Below are 18,033 nucleotides of genomic sequence, written 5' to 3'. Positions count from 1 at the left end.
CCTCCCCCCCCCCCCCAACTGCCATGGCTGCCACTCGTTCCATGCATTGAGCAAGCAGCAATATAAGCCCCCTCCTGCTCTGTCACCTAAGAGGCTCTGCTGGCCAGGTTCTGGCCAGGCCCCTGACCCTGCTGCTGGAGTGGCGAGGGGGCCTAGCCCTGACGAGGCTGCAGCCTCTATCCTGGTATTTGGGGAGTGCAAGCCTTTTCCCGGTGAGGGGGCTACGAGCAGGGATCAGCACTGCCACAGGGTGGGTGGTGGTACCAGGGCTCAGAAGGATCCATGGCCCCCCAGTGCCACTCATCTGCAGCAGCTTTCTTCGTTCCCCCCCACCTGCAGAGCGTGGTCCTCCACTCAAGAGACAGGGCTGTGACGGGGGCTGCTGCCACTGTCAGGGTCACTCGCCCCTTACCGCTCCAGAGCAGGGGAGCAGCCAGAGCCCAGCCAGAAGTGTCCCTTAAGCGACGGGCAGGAGGGGGTGTTATTTCCCCCTCCGTCTGGCAGAGGAGGCTTATCCTGCTGCTTGCTCCCTGCGAGCAGTGGTGATGGCAGTCAGGACCAGTAGACCCTTCGGCAGCTCCCCCAGGGGCAGAGTGAGTAATAACACCCCTTCCCTGACCCATGCCTAAGGGGCCGTGCGCCTCTGACCCCAGCCCCACTCCTGGAGCAGTGTGGAGGGAGCGACCATGATGTGGGCAGCAGCCCCTGCCATAGTGTCCTGGAGCATGAGTTTCTTCCCGGCAGGGTGGCTGTGCTGCCCCTTCCCCAGAGGGGCAGGGTGAGATGGGGAAAGCTGCCGCAGATGAGTTGTGGCAGTGGTGCTGGTGGGGACAGTGGCCCCCTCCAAGCCCGGATGCCGTTGCTGTCTGCAGTAGTGCGGACCCCTGCTTGCAGCCCCTTTGCCAGGAAGAGGCTTGCACTGCCCAGCCACCAAGGCAGGAACTCCAGTGGTAGAGACAGGTGTGCAGTCAGAGGCCATCTGCCAGGGGCCTTAAGCATGGGGGCAGGGAGAAGGGTTACTCCTCCTCCCTCTGGCATCTGCTGGAGGGTGCAAGAGTGAGCTTATCTAATCCCTTGCCCCATGCAAGGAGCAAGCGGCAGTGGCAGTGGTCAGAGTGGGCAGACCTTGCTGTGATTCCCCCCAGGGGCAGTGGGGCTAGAGTGGGAATAACTCCCCTCCCTCCTCTTCCCCGCCTCAGGGGCCATGCCGGCTGCTGTTTCACTGTGCCCCTGGCCCTGCTGCTGCAGCAACAAAGGGAGAGTGCCAGGTGGACCCCAGCCCTGGTCTGTGCCGGTGGGATAGGGTGGAGAACATAGCCAATTCACTTCGCGTTCAACCTTTCCCTGACCAGTTCACTTCGAGTTACTACTGGGACTGGCAGTGCCAGCCCATCACAGTCCCTGCAGCACTCCCCAGCTCCTGGCCTGAGCAACTGTAGGCATGTGCCTGCATTTCCTCAGTCTGAACAGAATGTCTCTACAGTTGCAAACTGACTCAATCAGGCTCCAGCTTTTCAAATATCTGTCCCTAGCCATGCTGACACTTATAAACACTGGCTTATGGAATCTTTCAGTGTATCCTGGTAGGCTCATTTTGAAGCAGTGGATTTCTTCTAGTTTCTTCTAGAAACTATACCTGGCATTAGAGAGCTACAGTAAGTGATATTAGCAAAGCCTCGGCTCTTGATTGTCTAAAGAATCATCATTAATAATAATGATATTAAGTTCATGTGGCCCAGTGCCTTGTGCTACAATTCTTAGTTGACCCTTATTCAGAACTGTCACATTAGGTTGAGTGCTGATAATTCTTATCCCAAAATCCTGGTATCTGACCATAGCAATGTCTGTACTGGGTCCATCTACACCCTGCAGGCATTCTCTTGTATCATGACAAAGGGTTGCCAATAATGCAGAAAAAATAAATGTTTTTTGCTGCTGTAGTACCTCTAAGTACATACAGTCAAATCAGCTTGCAATGCAGAAGTTATTACAGTTGGATACAAGTGAGAGGTGTGGATTTGGGTTTTTTGCATTTTCTGAGTTGATAAATATGCAGGTACTATTTTGTTGAGTTGGATGTATTTCTCTCTGTCTTTTCTTCATGCTTAATTTTCAATTAAAATATTATAATTTAACTATAAAAAAAAAAAATCCTCTTCAGAAAACTACTGGAAAGCATAGACTTTAACTTAGTAAACACTAGCAGTGTTGCTAATTCTCATGATTTTTGGCATTGTTCTTAAAGTGTATGCTTCAGGAATGTGCAACACTTAGCTCTTTCTTATATATATAGAAGCAACCTCCTATATATACACGTATCTGTAGATATAAGAAAGAGCTAAGTTTTTCATGTTCCCAAAGCATAGATTTTAAGAACAACGCCAAAAATCATGAGAGTTGGCAATAATGCATTAGAAAGAAAACAACTCTTGTATGCCAAAGGAATGAACCCCAAGGTATGACCAAGGCCCTGTAAAAGCTGGCTCTGCCTATCTGACTTTAGTAGAATTGCATCCATTTACACCCAGAGTCAAATTTCTAAGATTTATTTAAGAATGTGTGTTGAGGCTGAAGTGTAAAAAAGTGCAAATGAAAATTTTATAATCATAGTAAGAGCTCTATAGTAAGGTAACTCTTGTCTTTTGTCTGAATTTTCATTTAATTTTAGATTCCAGAGAGGGGACTACCACATTGATGTCTGCATCAATGATTATTTAGATGTGTTCTGTCCTCACTATGAGGATTCAGTACCAGAAGATAAGACTGAACGCTACGTTCTTTACATGGTGAATTTCGATGGCTACAGCTCCTGTGATCACACTTCCAAAGGATTCAAGAGGTGGGAATGTAATCGGCCTCACTCCCCAAATGGACCGTTGAAGTTCTCAGAAAAATTCCAGCTCTTCACTCCGTTCTCACTAGGATTTGAGTTCAGGCCAGGCCGGGAATATTTCTACATCTGTGAGTATATAGAAATTTATCATTGTTGCATAGCAGCTGCAAAAAAAAGCAAGGCAAAATTTTCACCTATGTTTTATGGAAATGCAGAGGGCCAGCTTATATGTGTTGCAGATGTCTCTTAGTAAATGCAGACATCAGGATCCCCAGATACATTAGCTGGGAATCTGGAGTGAAAATTATATTAGAGTCATAGCTGCTTCTTACAAACGAAATAGTGTCAGTCTGCTCAGTGAACCATTTCTGACTTGTAAAGAAAAAAATCACTACTGTAGTTTTTTGGAAATTCTAAAATGGGCAGGGAAAAAAATGGGAAAAAGTAATTAACTAGTGTATGGAATCCTAAAATTTTTACATGGTTGAAATATCCCTGCTGTCATGATTAACATTATCAGTGAGGAAATAAACACAGTGTAGCCTGAAGATTCTATAGCTGCAAATGCCAGTAGTCCAGCATTGTATAAAGTAATAATGTCTCAGGATTGCTTCTTGAAAAAACTGGAGAGCTTTATGTGGAACAGCTGTTTCTTTAAGCATGGAGGATGTGGAATGCAGTGGGAACAGGTTCCAAGCAAATTAGCATGAATGAGCTCACACACCTGCATTAGTAAATGATATTGAACATCCTGGACCCAGGGCTGTGTAGCAAGGAAATCTGCACCAATACTGCTGTGGGCACCAGATATAGTATGGAAAAACTTATAGGAGAACAGGCTAGTCACCTAAGGAATAAAAATGTCAGGCGGCTAAAATGGACCTAACTAGGATTTTGTGATCTCGTAACCATTCTTTGTAACTGTCACTCCTTCTGTTACCTTGTTTGACTAATGCTCCAACAAAGATCTTACTTCATCAATTTATGTACCTGAAGTCTTCCGTTTCCCAACAAGCTTCAAGTATTACAACTACAATATTTTTCAGTGTTTTCAGTGTCAGACAAAGGAGTTAAAAGCTTTAAACAGGCCATAGATCCCAATAAATATTGCCTTCCTGTCTGTTGTTGGCCTTTCTACTGTGAAACAGTCATTCCACCTCATTTCACCAGAGAAACTGAATACATAGCATCCCTATTTTTCAGCCTCGTTTCTTCAGCATTGAGATTTTTCCCTCTTTAAACTTACTGGGAAATGAACTCATGGTGAATTGTTTTCAATTCCTATTTTTCACCCAACAAATAAAGTTTTATAACAAGTAGGATTTTGGCATCACAAGAATAGCACCTTGTTTTCCATTTTATGCTGGAGTGCGATAAAAAAAAAAAAATTGAACTGTAACAGATATTATTTCAGTGTTGATTTCCTGAGATAGTCATGCAAAATCATGAAAGCCCAATGCCATTTCACATCCTGCAAGTAAATAAGTGGAATCATAGCTATGTGGAGAATGTTGTATAATAAACGAATGCATGTTGTGTGACCCTAATCCTAGTTGCTTTATTCATAAAAATATCGCATTGGCTTTACCAGGAGTTTTGTTTTGCTAAAGATTACAGAATTGGCCCCCTTTTGAGCAGCATATTCTTCTTAAAGAATCCTGTCAAAAAACAAGCCAGAATATTTGTGCTGAGAAATTAATTCTCATTTGTCATGCGATTCCTTTGTAATAAAATATTGCACAAGTGCCACACACATTGCAAGTTTATAAACTCCTGTATCGGCTTTTTAGATTTAAAAACCATAATAAGATATAAACCAAACAAGAATGTAGAGAAATAGGATGAGAAATCTCAAGTTGGCCTAACTAGCTAATAGCTTGATTATTAGACAATACAAAGTCCACTGAGCTTTATAAACGAGACATTATTATTCAAATGAACCCAGGGTGCTTAAGACTGGTTTTCCTCATTTGTGGTTAAATTCAATATTTCACTAAAAATCATTGCGTCTTCTATAACATTCAGTTAAGAGTCATTTAACTGTCAAGGGCTCCCATCAAAGTAATTGTTCCAAAGTGCTTTAAAATATCAAGAGCTTTATGCTGTTCAACTGAGTTTAGCTGGAATTACTTTTTAAATTAAAGGTAAAATAACACAAAATGAGCAGCAAAGAGATGTTCGTTTACCAGTCGTGTATTGGCCTGGTATTCAGTTAAACTGAGCTTTCAGCTACATTTCGGAAGCACAAAAATATGCCTTCTCTTTTTGTATAGTTTGAAGTATTTTTTCCCTCTTCATTCTTTCACTCGTTTTATACAGTAGCAGAGAATACCTAATGCAGTGATCCCAGAGAAGCATTATATACTATAGTAACAATTAAATTTGAGGACTCTCTAGGAAGAGTTGTCCATCATGGTATGTTTTCTTCCCTTATGTGTGTCGAATGAATAAGATGGTAAAACAGTTCCTTGTTCCTTTCTGGAAATTATTATCATGCCCTTGAGTGCAGGCCACAAAAACAAGCATTGTTTTCTTGCTGTCTGTCTGTTAAATGCACATTGCTTAGCAGAATAGTGTTTCATCTCCTTCTCAGACCCCAGAAACTTTGTTCTGGATAAATGTGCTGTATAAGGGCTGAAGGCTGTAGTTTTTGGCTTCGTGCATTCTGGGAATAGGTTTCAATTGTTCAATGGCAGCAGGGCTTGGAACCATAAGAAAGGCTGAAAGTGCTTCTTGGTAAGAGGGCTATTAAAATAAATTTCTATCTCCCTCTCTGGTGAAGATTTTAAATGGAAGCCATTTTTAATCTTCTTTATGTTATCCTTTAAGGATAACATTTTTTCCCTCTTGCTTGTGCCAGTTTCAGGTGCTGTAACCTCAAACCATTCATTTTCTTTTTATCCGAAGTCTTTGTTTTTTCAAAGTATTATTCCATGTCTTCCTTGGAATTTGAAATCCTATCTGTATCGCTTGCGTGAACTCGGATCTTCTTCCTCTGCATTTTCCTTTGCTATAAAGTTAGATTTACATGGGGCTTATATTAGCTTGCCTCTAGTTTCTTTTGAAGAGATGAATTCAACAACATGATCACCAAAATCCTGAAAAAGTAGATTTACTTTTTGGAAAATGTATAATAGGGAGGTTGCCTCCAATAAGTTAATTGCTTGTCAGTCCTACCTAAGGAAATGTTAGTGAAAAAGATAATGGGTTAAGTTATGAAGCTCACTTTTAATCTCAGTTTCTGTTGAGTTTTGCTCAGGTTATTAGGGTAGCATATCTTAATGCAATGAAAATAAACCTGAAGAGGGGAGTTATAGAACTTGAATACTTTTCAGAATAATTGTTTTTGATATCCTCTTGAAGGAGGAAAGAGTTGAAATTAGATGAAGTGTTATTCAAGGGTAAATAAAAGCATTATGACAGGAAAAAATCTGAAAATCTGAGATATCAAAATGATATCTCTTTTTAATGCAATATAAATCAATGTTTTATTCATTTTTTTTTCCAGCAATTTGAAAGTAAATATAAAATCAATGGTAATAAAATTTGAAAATGAAAACATTGCATAGAACAGAGCTCAGGGCAGACCCTACCAGGTCCCTGTTTGAAATGCCTTCCCAGTTTCCCAGCGAGCTGTTGATAACTACTCTTAGAGTGTAATTCTTTTATGAGCTGTAGGCCTACTTTATGGAGATATAATCTAGGCTATTTCCTAGTTTGCTTGTGAGACTATCATGTTGGGAAAGTTTCAAAAGTGTCACTGAAGTCAAAATATGTAACATTTCTGTTTTCCCCTCATTTGTTAGACCCTGTCAAAGAGGGTATTTCTATACGGCTGACGTCCTGTGATCTCGCCAAATCTATATGGGCTTTTTATTGCATTATTAACCTCTGTGTGCTTACATATGGGTCATTTAATTAATTGTTCTAGTCATCTAATGTCTTTCCAGATACCAAAAGTTGTCTGACTAGTCTATAATTACCAGGCCCTCTGTTTTCTTCTTTTTAAAGTAAGTAACATATTTGCCCTTCACCAGTCCTTTGAGGCCTGTACCCTCCCCCACAAGCTTTTGAAGATAATCTCTAGTGGTTCAGCAATTCCTTTGGCTAGTTCTTCAAGTACATCTAAGGTGAATTTCATCACCAACTTGAATGCAATTAACTTATCTAAATACTTTTAAGCTGTTCTTTCCCTGTTACAGCCCCCGATCCCCTTCCTTCATTTATATTAACTGTGTTAAGTTCAGGCCATAAGTAATTTCAGGGAAGACTAAAGCAGGAAGAGCACTGAATACTGCATTTTGTGCTGTCTCATCTCTTATTTGCCCTCCTTTTCAATTAAATAAGGGATCTATATGCTGCTTTAATGTATTTATAGAACTTTTTTTTCCTGTTTGTTCCTTGCTAGTTGTAACTCATTTTGTGCCTTACTGTTGCCATTTTATTTGTACACGCTTCTCCTCTTCCCTACACCAGTGGTTCTCGACCTCTTTGGATTTAAGGTACCCTCTCCATAACTTTTCAACTGAGCACCACTAAATTCAGAAAATCACTGTGATAGGGGGTAACAAAAGAAACTGCAGCATTGGGGGGGGGGGGGAGATGGGGGTTAAAGTAGTAAGGTTCAAGTTAACAATGTCACTTAAATTTTTAAAAATACTCCTTAATTGTTTTTAAGGCTTATTACAAAAAAACTGCTTTTAAAATAAACTGCACAGAACAAGCCTCAACAGCTATGCTTCTTCCCAGCCTCTCTTGCAAGTTAGATCTTCCCTTACTACTTGTGTGGTGCTGGGCAAGACGGTCTCTGACACAGTATGGGTCTGCCTCCCTTGGCTGGGGGAGCAGTTTCCATTGTGCTGGCAGGAACAGTCCTTTCCAAGATGCTAGCACCATAGGGCATCTAAGCGGGCAACCTCAGGATTTGTCTGAGGGGTTCTTGTTTTTTGTTTTGTTTTTTTAAACCTACCTTTGTGATCTCTGAGACCTGCCTGAGGAGTGCAAACGTCCCTCATTACATTTTGCAGCTGATCAGTGCTGTGCAAAGCATGAAGCAATCCTGCTCCTTGCTTTCTACTCATATATACTATGGCGCAGCAAGCGGGCAAGGTTTTTTTTTGGGTAGATGTGGTATCTTTTATTAGAACAACAGGCTAGGTAGAAAAAAAGCTCTTTGCAAGCTTTCAGGCTCAATCACCCTTCTTGAGGCATAGGAAGTCCTTTTGTTTTCCTAATTTCCACCTATTTATTACACCTTCACTGACATCTTGTCACACTTTTAGCTTCTTTCATTCCTTGGAGTCTCAGAACAGCAGAGGCTCCCTGTGCCTGACAAAGGATGATTTGCGCCCAAAAGCTTGCAAAGAACTTTTTTCTAACTACTCATTTGGTCTAATAATAGATACCACATCTACCCAAAGAACCTGGCCTGCCTATGTCCTTAGAGCAATGCAGTTACAACCAAAAACCAGTGGCACAGTGAGGTCATCTGGCTCATTCCCTATTCCCTAAGGGTTGTTCATTCTCCTCCCTCTCTCCACCCTTAAAGGTGCAGCGCACCTGCCAGTTCTGTTTTGGAAGTAAACGTGCCTAGGTGTTCCTGAATATCCTGTGCAGGATTTCTGTGGCTTTTTGCACCTTACACTGCAATTGCATCAAAGAGCAGCCATAAAAGTCACATTCTTTGAATAAAAAAAAAAATGAAAGAACAAATGAACAAAGTGCTTCCTTGCAGCAAAACAGCAGCAGATTGGAAACTAATCGTTGCAGTCTGGTTTCCTCCATGCTGTTGAGCTGTTTGTTTGCACTCTCCCAAACTGGGGAAGGCTGCAGCAGAAGCAGCATGTTTACCTGTATAACATTATGTAGGCAACCGTGCCTTTCTGCTGTGGCCTCTTTTGCATGGCTCTGACGTATCTCCTGAAAACCAAGGCACAAGGGCAATCTCACTGGCAGGTTCTTGCTAGACCCTGGGGTGCTGGGGCACCATGACTGAGAACCACTATGCTACACAGTGTCCTTGTTTCCACTTTTGTCCCATTCCTTTTTTTATATTTACCAAGAGACAGTGCAACAAGTCTGCCTCTCACCCTTTTCTGGACACCAAAACAAGTATCTCTCGTCGTGATACAGTGTAAGATATCCTTCTCCTGCATGTCCTTTCTGAATATTCTCTACCTGTCTGTGCCCATATTCCAGTCCTGTGACTTATCCCACCAAGTCTCTGTGATGCAAATTAAATAACGTTTTTGAACATGTACTAAGACTTGAGATTTTTTTTCTTGTTTTCTTCCACTGGCTTTTCTGTACAGCCATCTTAGATGTTTGGCCAACTGCCCCATTCTTGCCTCTCCTGTGAATGCTGCAGGCCCCCTTACCACAATCTCTTCCTTGTCATATTCTAGCAATTTGACCAGGTCACTGTGTTTCTTTTATTATTATTCATCTATAGGGGTTTTTTTCACTGTTCCCTTTCAAATCTTCTTCAAGCCTGATTTAAAGCCATCTCACTACTTTGTAGGACAGGCTCTATATTTTCCTAGCAGTTCCCCTTAATGAAACTCGGTTGTGTGGCTGGGGAAGCTGGAGCTCTCCTGCTGATATCTTCATAACTATGCATTCACTTTTCATGTTCATCTGTCCTCAACCAGGAGGATTTACAGCAGAGATTCTCGGCCTTTTTAGACTTAAGGCAACACTCATGAGACTCAAGACATCTCTCAGAAAGAGCCCATTCTCAGTTTTCACTCATTTTTTTGACTATGGAAAAATACTATAGCAATTTTCTGTTGCAGAAAGCTTAGAAAGACTACAACAGATCAGAATTTTTTTTGACAATATGGATTTTTATTTGAACTCTCTGGGTCTGTCTTGTGAATCATGTAGGTTTCTGCACACCTAACAGTGCTAATCTTGAATGGCACCCATGATAGGATCTCATGGCACCCTAGGGAATCACAGATTTTGCAGGAATAGTACCTGTCCTTCACCCATGATCACAGAACTGTGCAGTCACTCGCATCTCCCAAGTGGTTCTACTTGGAGATGTTGTTAGTACCATCATGTGCCGTTTTAGATTGCCCTCAGACAGGCAGTGCACCTTCTGGGAGGATGGATCAATTTGGCACCCGTGCTGTATTAGAAAAGACTAGAACCTGACTCTAATGTGAATGTGGTAATCACAAGGCTATAATGTGATTCTAACTCTCTCTCTCTCGCCCAGTATAATTATTTATTATGTGAAGCAGAACAACTTCAACATTAGAGACTGAGAGGACACCCATTCACCAGGATATCCTAGAGCTCCTGAAAGACAGGAGACCTGGATTCAAGTCTCTCCTCTAAATCATAGATTTCATAGACATTAGGACTGGAAGGGACCTTGGAAGATCGAGTCCAGCCCCCTGCCCAAAGGGAAGGAAGTCAGCTGGGGTCATAGGATCCCAGCAAGATAAGCATCCAATTTGCTCTTGAAGGTGTTCAATGTAGGTGCTTGAGCCACCTCTGATGGCAGGCTGTTCCAGACCTTGGGGGCTCGGACAGTAAAGAAATTCTTCCTTATGTCCAGCCTGAAACGGTCTTGTAGTAGTTTATGACTATTCGACCTCATCATCCCTTGGGGCGCTCTGGTGAACAAACGTTCCCCCAGGTACTGGTGGTCACCCCGATAAACTTATAGGTGGCCATCAGATCACCCCTGAGCCTGCTGTTTTCCAGGCTAAAGAGCCCCATGGCTCTCAGCCTGTCGTTGTTTTCCTAACCTTTGATCATGCACGTGGCTCTTCTCTGGACTCTCTCAAGCTTCTCCACATCCTTTTTGAATTGTGGAGCCCAAAACTGGGCACAGTACTCCAGCTGCAGCCTCACCAAGGCCAAGTACAAGGGGAGAATGACATCCCGGGATTTGCTTGAGAAGCATCTATGGATGCAAGCCAGAGTTTTGGTTGCTTTACTAGCCGCAGCATCGCATTACAGGCTCGTGTTCATCTTGTGGTCAATGATGACCCCCAAGTCTCTTTCTTCCATAGTGCTAGCCAGTGTAGCACTGCCGAGCTTATAAGGAGAACCGTGCATTTTCTGGTGTTAAACACCATCAGGTTCTCGCCTGCCCATTTGCTGAGCCTGTCCAGGTCAGCCTGGATCAACCTCCTGTCTTCAGGTGTGGATGCTTTACCCCAAAGTTTGGTGTCATTGGCAAACTTGGCCAGTCCGCTTCTGACTCCAGTGTCCGCATCATTAATGAAGATGTTGAACAATATGGGTCCAAGGACAGAGCCTTGGGGGAACCCACTGCTCACAGGACACCATGATGAGTGACTTCCATCTATTACTACCCTCTGGGTCTGGCCACGGAGCCAATTTTCCTGGCTGTGGATCGTGGTGGACCCAGGGCCACAATTGGCCAGTTTTGCCAAGAGGTGATCGTGGGATACCAGATCAAAGGCTTTTTTGAAGTCAAGATATATGACATCAATCTTTTCTCCCTTGTCCAGTTGATAGGTCACCTGGTCATAGAAGAAAATGAAATTGGTCAAGCAAGACCTACCCGCAACAAACCCGTGCTGGCTATCCCTCAGGATGTTGGTGTCGGCCGGTCCATTAGGGATGGCCTCTTTGATGAACTTTTCTAAGATCTTCCCTGGGATAGAAGTCAGGCTAATGGGCCTGTAGTTAGCCGGATCCACTTTCCTCCCTTTCTTGAAGATTGGTACCACATTGGCCTTCTTCCAGTCTTCAGGCACTACGCCAGAGCACCAGGAGTTTTCAAAGATCTGTGCCAGAGGCTGGGCTACGATGCTTGCCAACTCCTTGAGTACCCTGAGTTGTAGATCATCAGGGCCAACTGACTTGAAGGTATCCAGCTTCTCAAGGTGTTCCTTCACAAGGTCAGCATTAATGGAGGGCAGGGTATTGCCCTCACCCGGACCTCCCTGCCCCGTAGCTGGCATGGGCGTCCCATGGGACTGATGAAAGACTGACACAAAGTACCCATTTAATAGGTTGGCTTTTTCCTGGGCGTCAGTTGTCAGTTGCCCCATCTGGTTCAGCAGGGGTCCAATGTTGCCCTTGCTTTTCCTCCAGCTCCCCGCATATCTGAAAAAGGACTTTTTATTGTCCTTGATGCTCGAACCCAGTTGGAGTTCATGCAGAGAGGGAGGGAAGAGATTTTTAACCAGCATCATGCATGTTGCCTTTTTTCTTGTGGAAGGTTCAGTCACAAAGCAACGTAAGTTTCCAGGACTAAGACTTTGGCAAAATGTCACAAATTACCATATTGGCTTTTGTACCTTAGGTTTGGTTTTGTTTGGCTATAGCAAGAATTTTTGGTCCTTTAGTGGGTGTGGATGGGCAAGGTTTTTCTTCAAGGCTACACGAGATAAATTTATGAAAAAATCCATACTCTAGAACGCTGGGCCTATTTTAAGAGCTGTATTAAAAAGGATCATTGAGCTTCCGACTGTTCCCAAACATGCCTTTATACTGTGCAGTCTGACTATGAATGGTTTTGCATGATTTCTCAGACTAAGTCTGATCTGTGTTAGTAATTCCTCTATGAAAGTGAGATATGGAAAATATGCTAATGTGACCACTCTAATGTGTATAGATCACTATTTAAAGTGAACCAGTGCTTACTGAAGATGAGGGTATTACTTTCTTCTCATGATGCAGAGCTAATAAGGCCTTTTTAGGAAATCAAGTCCTCATCATCTAGCATACATGCATAGTAATAGTTAACTAATAGAGAGGGCATGGGCTTGGAGAGGGCATGGGCAAGAACTTCCATGTGAACAATCAGACTCTGTTTCTCTTGGGCTTTCTGCCGTTGAACTTTATTCAGCTGGACCCTTGGGAAGATTTGACTACTATGTCCATTAGTATTTTCTGTGTAGTTTTATTTCAGTTTAGTAATTTGTGAATTTCCAGTGCTCCATCTTTAAGAAGTTTTCAAATACAATATTAGATGGACTGTTAATTGGACCCATATTTGCAATATCTTTTCACCGTGTAAAAAAACCAGTTTTAGTATTACCTTTATGTTGAGAGGCCATTACTTTTTTTTCCTTATCTTCTTAGGTAACAACTTCTCCATAACAATCGCTCTCCTTTTGCTGTTTGGTCTTGTCATCTGTGTCAAATGGCTGAAGATTTATGTCAGAGCAGGTGTGTCAAGATGTTGCTAGTTTTAACAGAATCTGGGTACCCTCCACCAGGCAAAGTAAAAAGCAAAAGGAAGGAAGGATACAAGTATAGATAGGTGGAGGTCTGCCCAGGGAGTTCTGTGTATTTAGGTATGATGACTCTTACTCTTTAAGAATGTTGCGATTTCAGAAACTGTTTTTGAAGCAGCAATGGTAGCAGTCTCAGGTAAAATAAGAGTTTGAAAGTATTCAGTAGGGTGTTGATTTGAAATTTTGGTTAATTAAAATGCTTTTCTCAGTAGCAGTTCCCTTGCCTTAAATGTGACCTACACAAAATTAGTTGAAAGGTTTAGTTTCATTATATCAACGGATGCCTCTTGTTTTGTTTTTCAGATGCTAGTTCTTAATGTTATACAACAGTTACTTCCTAGTACATCCCTCTGTCTTCTATAATATCCACACACAAAGGATATTTTTATTGGCAAGAGCATAAAACAAGAGATGATGTTACCCCAAAGCAGCTTTTTATAACGATGCCAGTACCTTCTGGTACAAGCTTAAGTTTGGGGCAGGGAAAGTTCTGTAGCATCTTTCCTCATCGCTATCACCCTTCAGCTTCAAATTTTTGTTAGTTTTTGTTCACAAAGGGAATATGGTGCTTGGATTTTTCTCTAATATATGTATATGATATATATTTACTTAGGATCATTTTATATATATATATCCTACAAAATATATTTGATCCTAAGTAAATGTTGACCCAGTGGTTGCATCTCTATGAAATATTTACTGCTGAGTTGCCTAATTAACTCTGCAGTAAAACTTTACCATCTATACGTGGCATGCTAGTAGGATGGTGTAAACTAATTAACTCTTCTGTAGGATAGTACTGCCAAATACAAGTATTATCCTATGGCACAGGTGTAGGTTATAGCCATGCTAGGCTAAGGACATAGGCAGACAAGGATCTTTGGGTAAATCTGATATCTTTTATCAGACCATTGGTGTTATACCATTGGTCTGATAAAAGATATCAGATTTACCCAAAGAGCCTTGTCATCCTATGGTAGAGTTATTTACTCCACTGTAATGTATGTGACAGGCTTCATTGGAGCACAGGGGTGCTACAGTGTGGGGGCTGTTTGCCAGCTAGTCCTGCACTGAAGCATTTTTGTGGCCCAGCCAGCCCCTCAGCATCATGTTGAGCTGGGTTAGAGCAACCCCAGTTTGGAATGATCTCACAGGTAAAACTTTCTTCCCAAAAGTAAAAATTGTTGCTGCAGGCAGGTGATGCCTATACATCACAGCTACTTAATTTAGAAATTAAGAGTGGTCTTGTCATTCAGTGACTAGGTGTGGCAGGTGCAAGGGAAACACCAAGCCACAGGGACCTAGCGGCAGCGGCAAGAATCCCTTGCCCCCAAGAATGCCGGCGGCTCTGCCGGATGGTGAACTGTGGGAACAGGGTGGCAGCGGCAGAATCATTGTACTGCCAACAAAGCCAGCAACACTGCAGCCCACAGGGCCATGGGGAGAAAATAGCAGGGACAGGAGAGCCATGCCGGTGATCTCCCAGCCCCTGGGAGCAAGAGAAAGGCGCAGTGGCAGCAAAGCCTCCGTACAACAATACTCACTGGGGTTCTGACAGCATCCCTTGCCACAAACAGCTGGGGACCAGGGTGGGCTGAAGAAGAAAAGCTGGCACCGGCATGGAAGCACTCTGCAAGCACATGGCAGTGTACATTCACTGCCTGGGGCAGCAAGACACCGATAAAAGCCCTGGGTTTCAATCTGGTATGCGGACCAGAAGGAAGTCCCCGGCAGACTGCAGGACAGGCAGGGAAGGAGCCAAAGATAACAATGACTGGTAGTGGCAACTGCCTTGCGGGGAACTGCCTCTGTCCAGCAAGATGAGAGGTTCCCCAGACCGCAAGCAAGGAAATGTGGGAGCCCTCCTGAAAGGAGGGTACGGAGGAGCAATGATGAGACCAAGGAGGTACATCAAAGGTGGTGACTGACATCGATGCTGGATCCAAAGAACATCAACATGGCAACATGTTGGAGCTAGGTGGGATGTAGGGAAGGTAGAGCCCCCAAATCATTGCACTACCAGCTGGAGCTGGGCATAACACCAACTCCAAAGAAAAGTTTAATATCAAAGATGTGGCATGCAAGATACTCCAGTGGGTGAGGTAACTGGTGCCGGGACAAGCTGTTGGCTTGTAAGCCCATGGTTGGCCAAAGGGCAACCATAAAAGTCTAGGTGGGGAGTGCCGGACAGACATGGCCAGTTACACTAGGGTATGGTGAAAGGAGTGTTGCTTTTATTTTCTTTATTCCTACAGGTACTGTTTTACCAGGAAAATTGTATCATTTGGGTTTTTCCTTTCATTTAGATGGTATGAAGTTAGATGATTCCTTTTGGAACTTCCCAAGCCATCTTTTGATTGAATCATGAGTATATTCCAAGAGCAAAGAAATGAAGGTTAACTAAACAATATTAGGAAAGGAGACTGAGGGAATTTAAAAGATTTTTAAGTACTAATTGTGCTTTTCTTTTGGGGAAACAATTGTTTATTACCAGGTCCCCCATTAACCTTTCAGTTGAGATCTGATCAGCATAAACACTGATGCCACTTTGATAGCAGTGGGCTTAGTCATGCCATTCGAATAGGAGTCATGCTTTGATAGTTGGTTCACCCAAATCACTTGAGATTTGTTTCTGATTGAAATCAAAGCAATTGAAAGAGGTTGATAAATGAATATTTAAAAAAATAATGTTTTATGTGATAAGATTAGATAGACAAGCAAGGTGACCTCTGGAAGGGAAGTCATGCTTAGCCTAGTGTGTAGATTAAAGGACTAGTTGCTATTAGAAAGCATCAGAAGAATTAAGTGCTGGGCCCAGTAAAAAGAAAGCTGGAACAATCGCCAGAGTCTAATAGATTTTGACATTGGCAGTGTTCTTGAAATCCTCAAAGGGAGTGTTTAAAAGCTGTTGAATAATTTGGGACTCAGGAGAACTCCATATAAGAAAATGAAGAGAGAACCCACAGAAGTACTGGTCCCTATTGTTTGAGTTTTTTCAAAGAGGCTGCCTCTCAGTTAAGTTGAAAGGAGATGATTTGGATTCATATGCTTCAAGTATTCAAGTACCATTAAGATACTGATAGGAAAATATAAAAGGGGGAGCAGACACACTACACACCTGCAACTTTGAAAACTGTCTCATGAGCATATTATAGAGGGTCTTAACCCTTGTGGGAGGATGAATGAGTTAGGTTATCTTCCTCTGTAATATGTTCCATTGATACTGGACATTAAAAGAGAGTGGGTGGTGGGGAGTTTTTTTCTTCCTTTTCATCTGATTTTGGAAGAAGGCCAGCCTATCTCACAGAGAAATAAAGCACATGCTAAGTTTTGTTGCATCTGTGATTCTATCAAACCTCATGAGTTAACAAGGGGTGACTGATCGGCAGTTAGATGAAAAGATCTTCAAGGAGCATCAAGGTGCTTACTGTTTCAATAGGTGACACTTGCCTTAGAGAAAGTTCTGAACAAATAAATGTTTCAGCATAGTGCTAAGGACCACTATAGTAAAGAAGGGTACTGTTAAGTATTCAAGTGAGGTTTCTAGCATCCATGGTTATTAAAGAACCCATCGCAATTTTCTTAAAAGTATATCAGCCCATGTCTCTTGCCCAAATTACAACCTGAATAAGTATATTCAGCCAATGCAAATTCATCTCACAGTTTTAATTGGCTTTAATATTCATCTGTTCCTGGCCTAAATTGGTTTTGGTGTTAAACCACTGATACTTTCCCCCTTGGAGGCTGCTGCACTTTATTGGTAAGTGAAGTTAGTTTTTAGTAGTACATTACTGGAATATTATGAGATTCTTAAGTCTGACAAAGTATCCTGTGTCCTTACATAAAAGACCTCATAATAATAAATAATACTCTTCATTTCTATCTCAAGACTTATAAATCTGTATCACCAAGGTAATTTGATTTCTAAGCTAACTGAAACCCACTTAATGAGCTGCTGCATTGAAAGTATTCATTTTGTAACATGGAGTAGATGCCAAGAAAAATGGAAATAACATGCCAGTGACATTTGGAATAACAGTGTTTATACTCTATTGCCCCCATGTCATCAGTATGTTAGTCTCCCAGTTCCTCAGACTAACTTATTGAGGCAGCAATTTCTCAGCTGATGTTGCCTGCGTGTCATGTTACAAATTGTATGCGTGGAGACTAGAGCTGGCAGACCAAGATGCAAAAAACTCCCAATCAATAAATGTATCAACATTCTGAACAACTGGACTTTTGCTTTTTAAATGTATTGTTCATAGTGTAGCTCATGAAAACATGGATTTCTCTGATTTTTTAGATGTGGCAGTGATTTAAACTGACCAAGACCTGCCTATCACAATTGGTAATTCAAATGCCCTTTAAAACATGAGAATGGTATTCCAGGCTTTCCCCCCCCATTGATGTATACTTCTCAAACATCATGGGATGATTTTTTAAATCTTGGCTTGAAAGGTACAGTCAGGCACATGGTATTTTTTTCTCCTAATTTCTTTACTAAACAATATAACTCACCTCAAAGAAAGATTAATAAATGTATAGAATTTTGTTCACTTACTAGTGAGTATGCACATGACTGTCTATGCCCTCTTACACCTCCTACCATATGAGACAGTGGGAAGTAAGTGATCTTCAGAATTTTCACTTTGTTGCCCAAAGACACTCTCCTATGACTAAAATTTTCTCAGCTTCTCTTTTCATTGAAGATCATTAGTACTGAGTAGAAAGTAGCATAACCAGCTAGATATCAGTACTGCCTTAGGGAAACAGGAATAGTTTATAGCAGGGCTAAGCAATGTTTTCCGGCAGCAGGTCAGAATGAGTTGGCTTAGGTAGAAGTTGAGCTACTGCCAGAACCCAGCCACTATGTCACCCTATTGCTGCTTCTGTCTGCTGCCCAGCCACTGCGTGGCATGAGCAAAGTGCCAACCACAGCACAAGTGAATCCTGTCTCCCCCCCCCCCCCCC

The 18,033-nt window shown here is 42.3% G+C and overlaps 1 protein-coding gene across 2 annotated transcripts in view; it reads left to right on the top strand.

Annotated features, from left to right (window-relative positions):
* The window catches only part of EFNA5 (ephrin A5), a 294,974-nt gene that overhangs the window by 241,810 nt on the left and 35,131 nt on the right, over positions 1–18,033 (top strand). For both annotated transcript variants that reach the window (XM_019517240.1, XM_019517239.1), the window contains exon 2: positions 2,669–2,961. In XM_019517240.1, coding sequence (XP_019372785.1) covers positions 2,669–2,961 — 293 coding nt within the window. The remainder of the gene's footprint in view (positions 1–2,668; positions 2,962–18,033) is intronic.

Source organism: Gavialis gangeticus, unplaced genomic scaffold, assembly GCF_001723915.1.
Source record: "Gavialis gangeticus isolate Ggan-Ray unplaced genomic scaffold, GavGan_comp1, whole genome shotgun sequence".
NCBI lineage: Eukaryota > Metazoa > Chordata > Crocodylia > Gavialidae > Gavialis > Gavialis gangeticus.
Note: the sequence above shows the minus strand (reverse complement) of the source record. Positions and strands in the feature narration are given on the sequence as shown.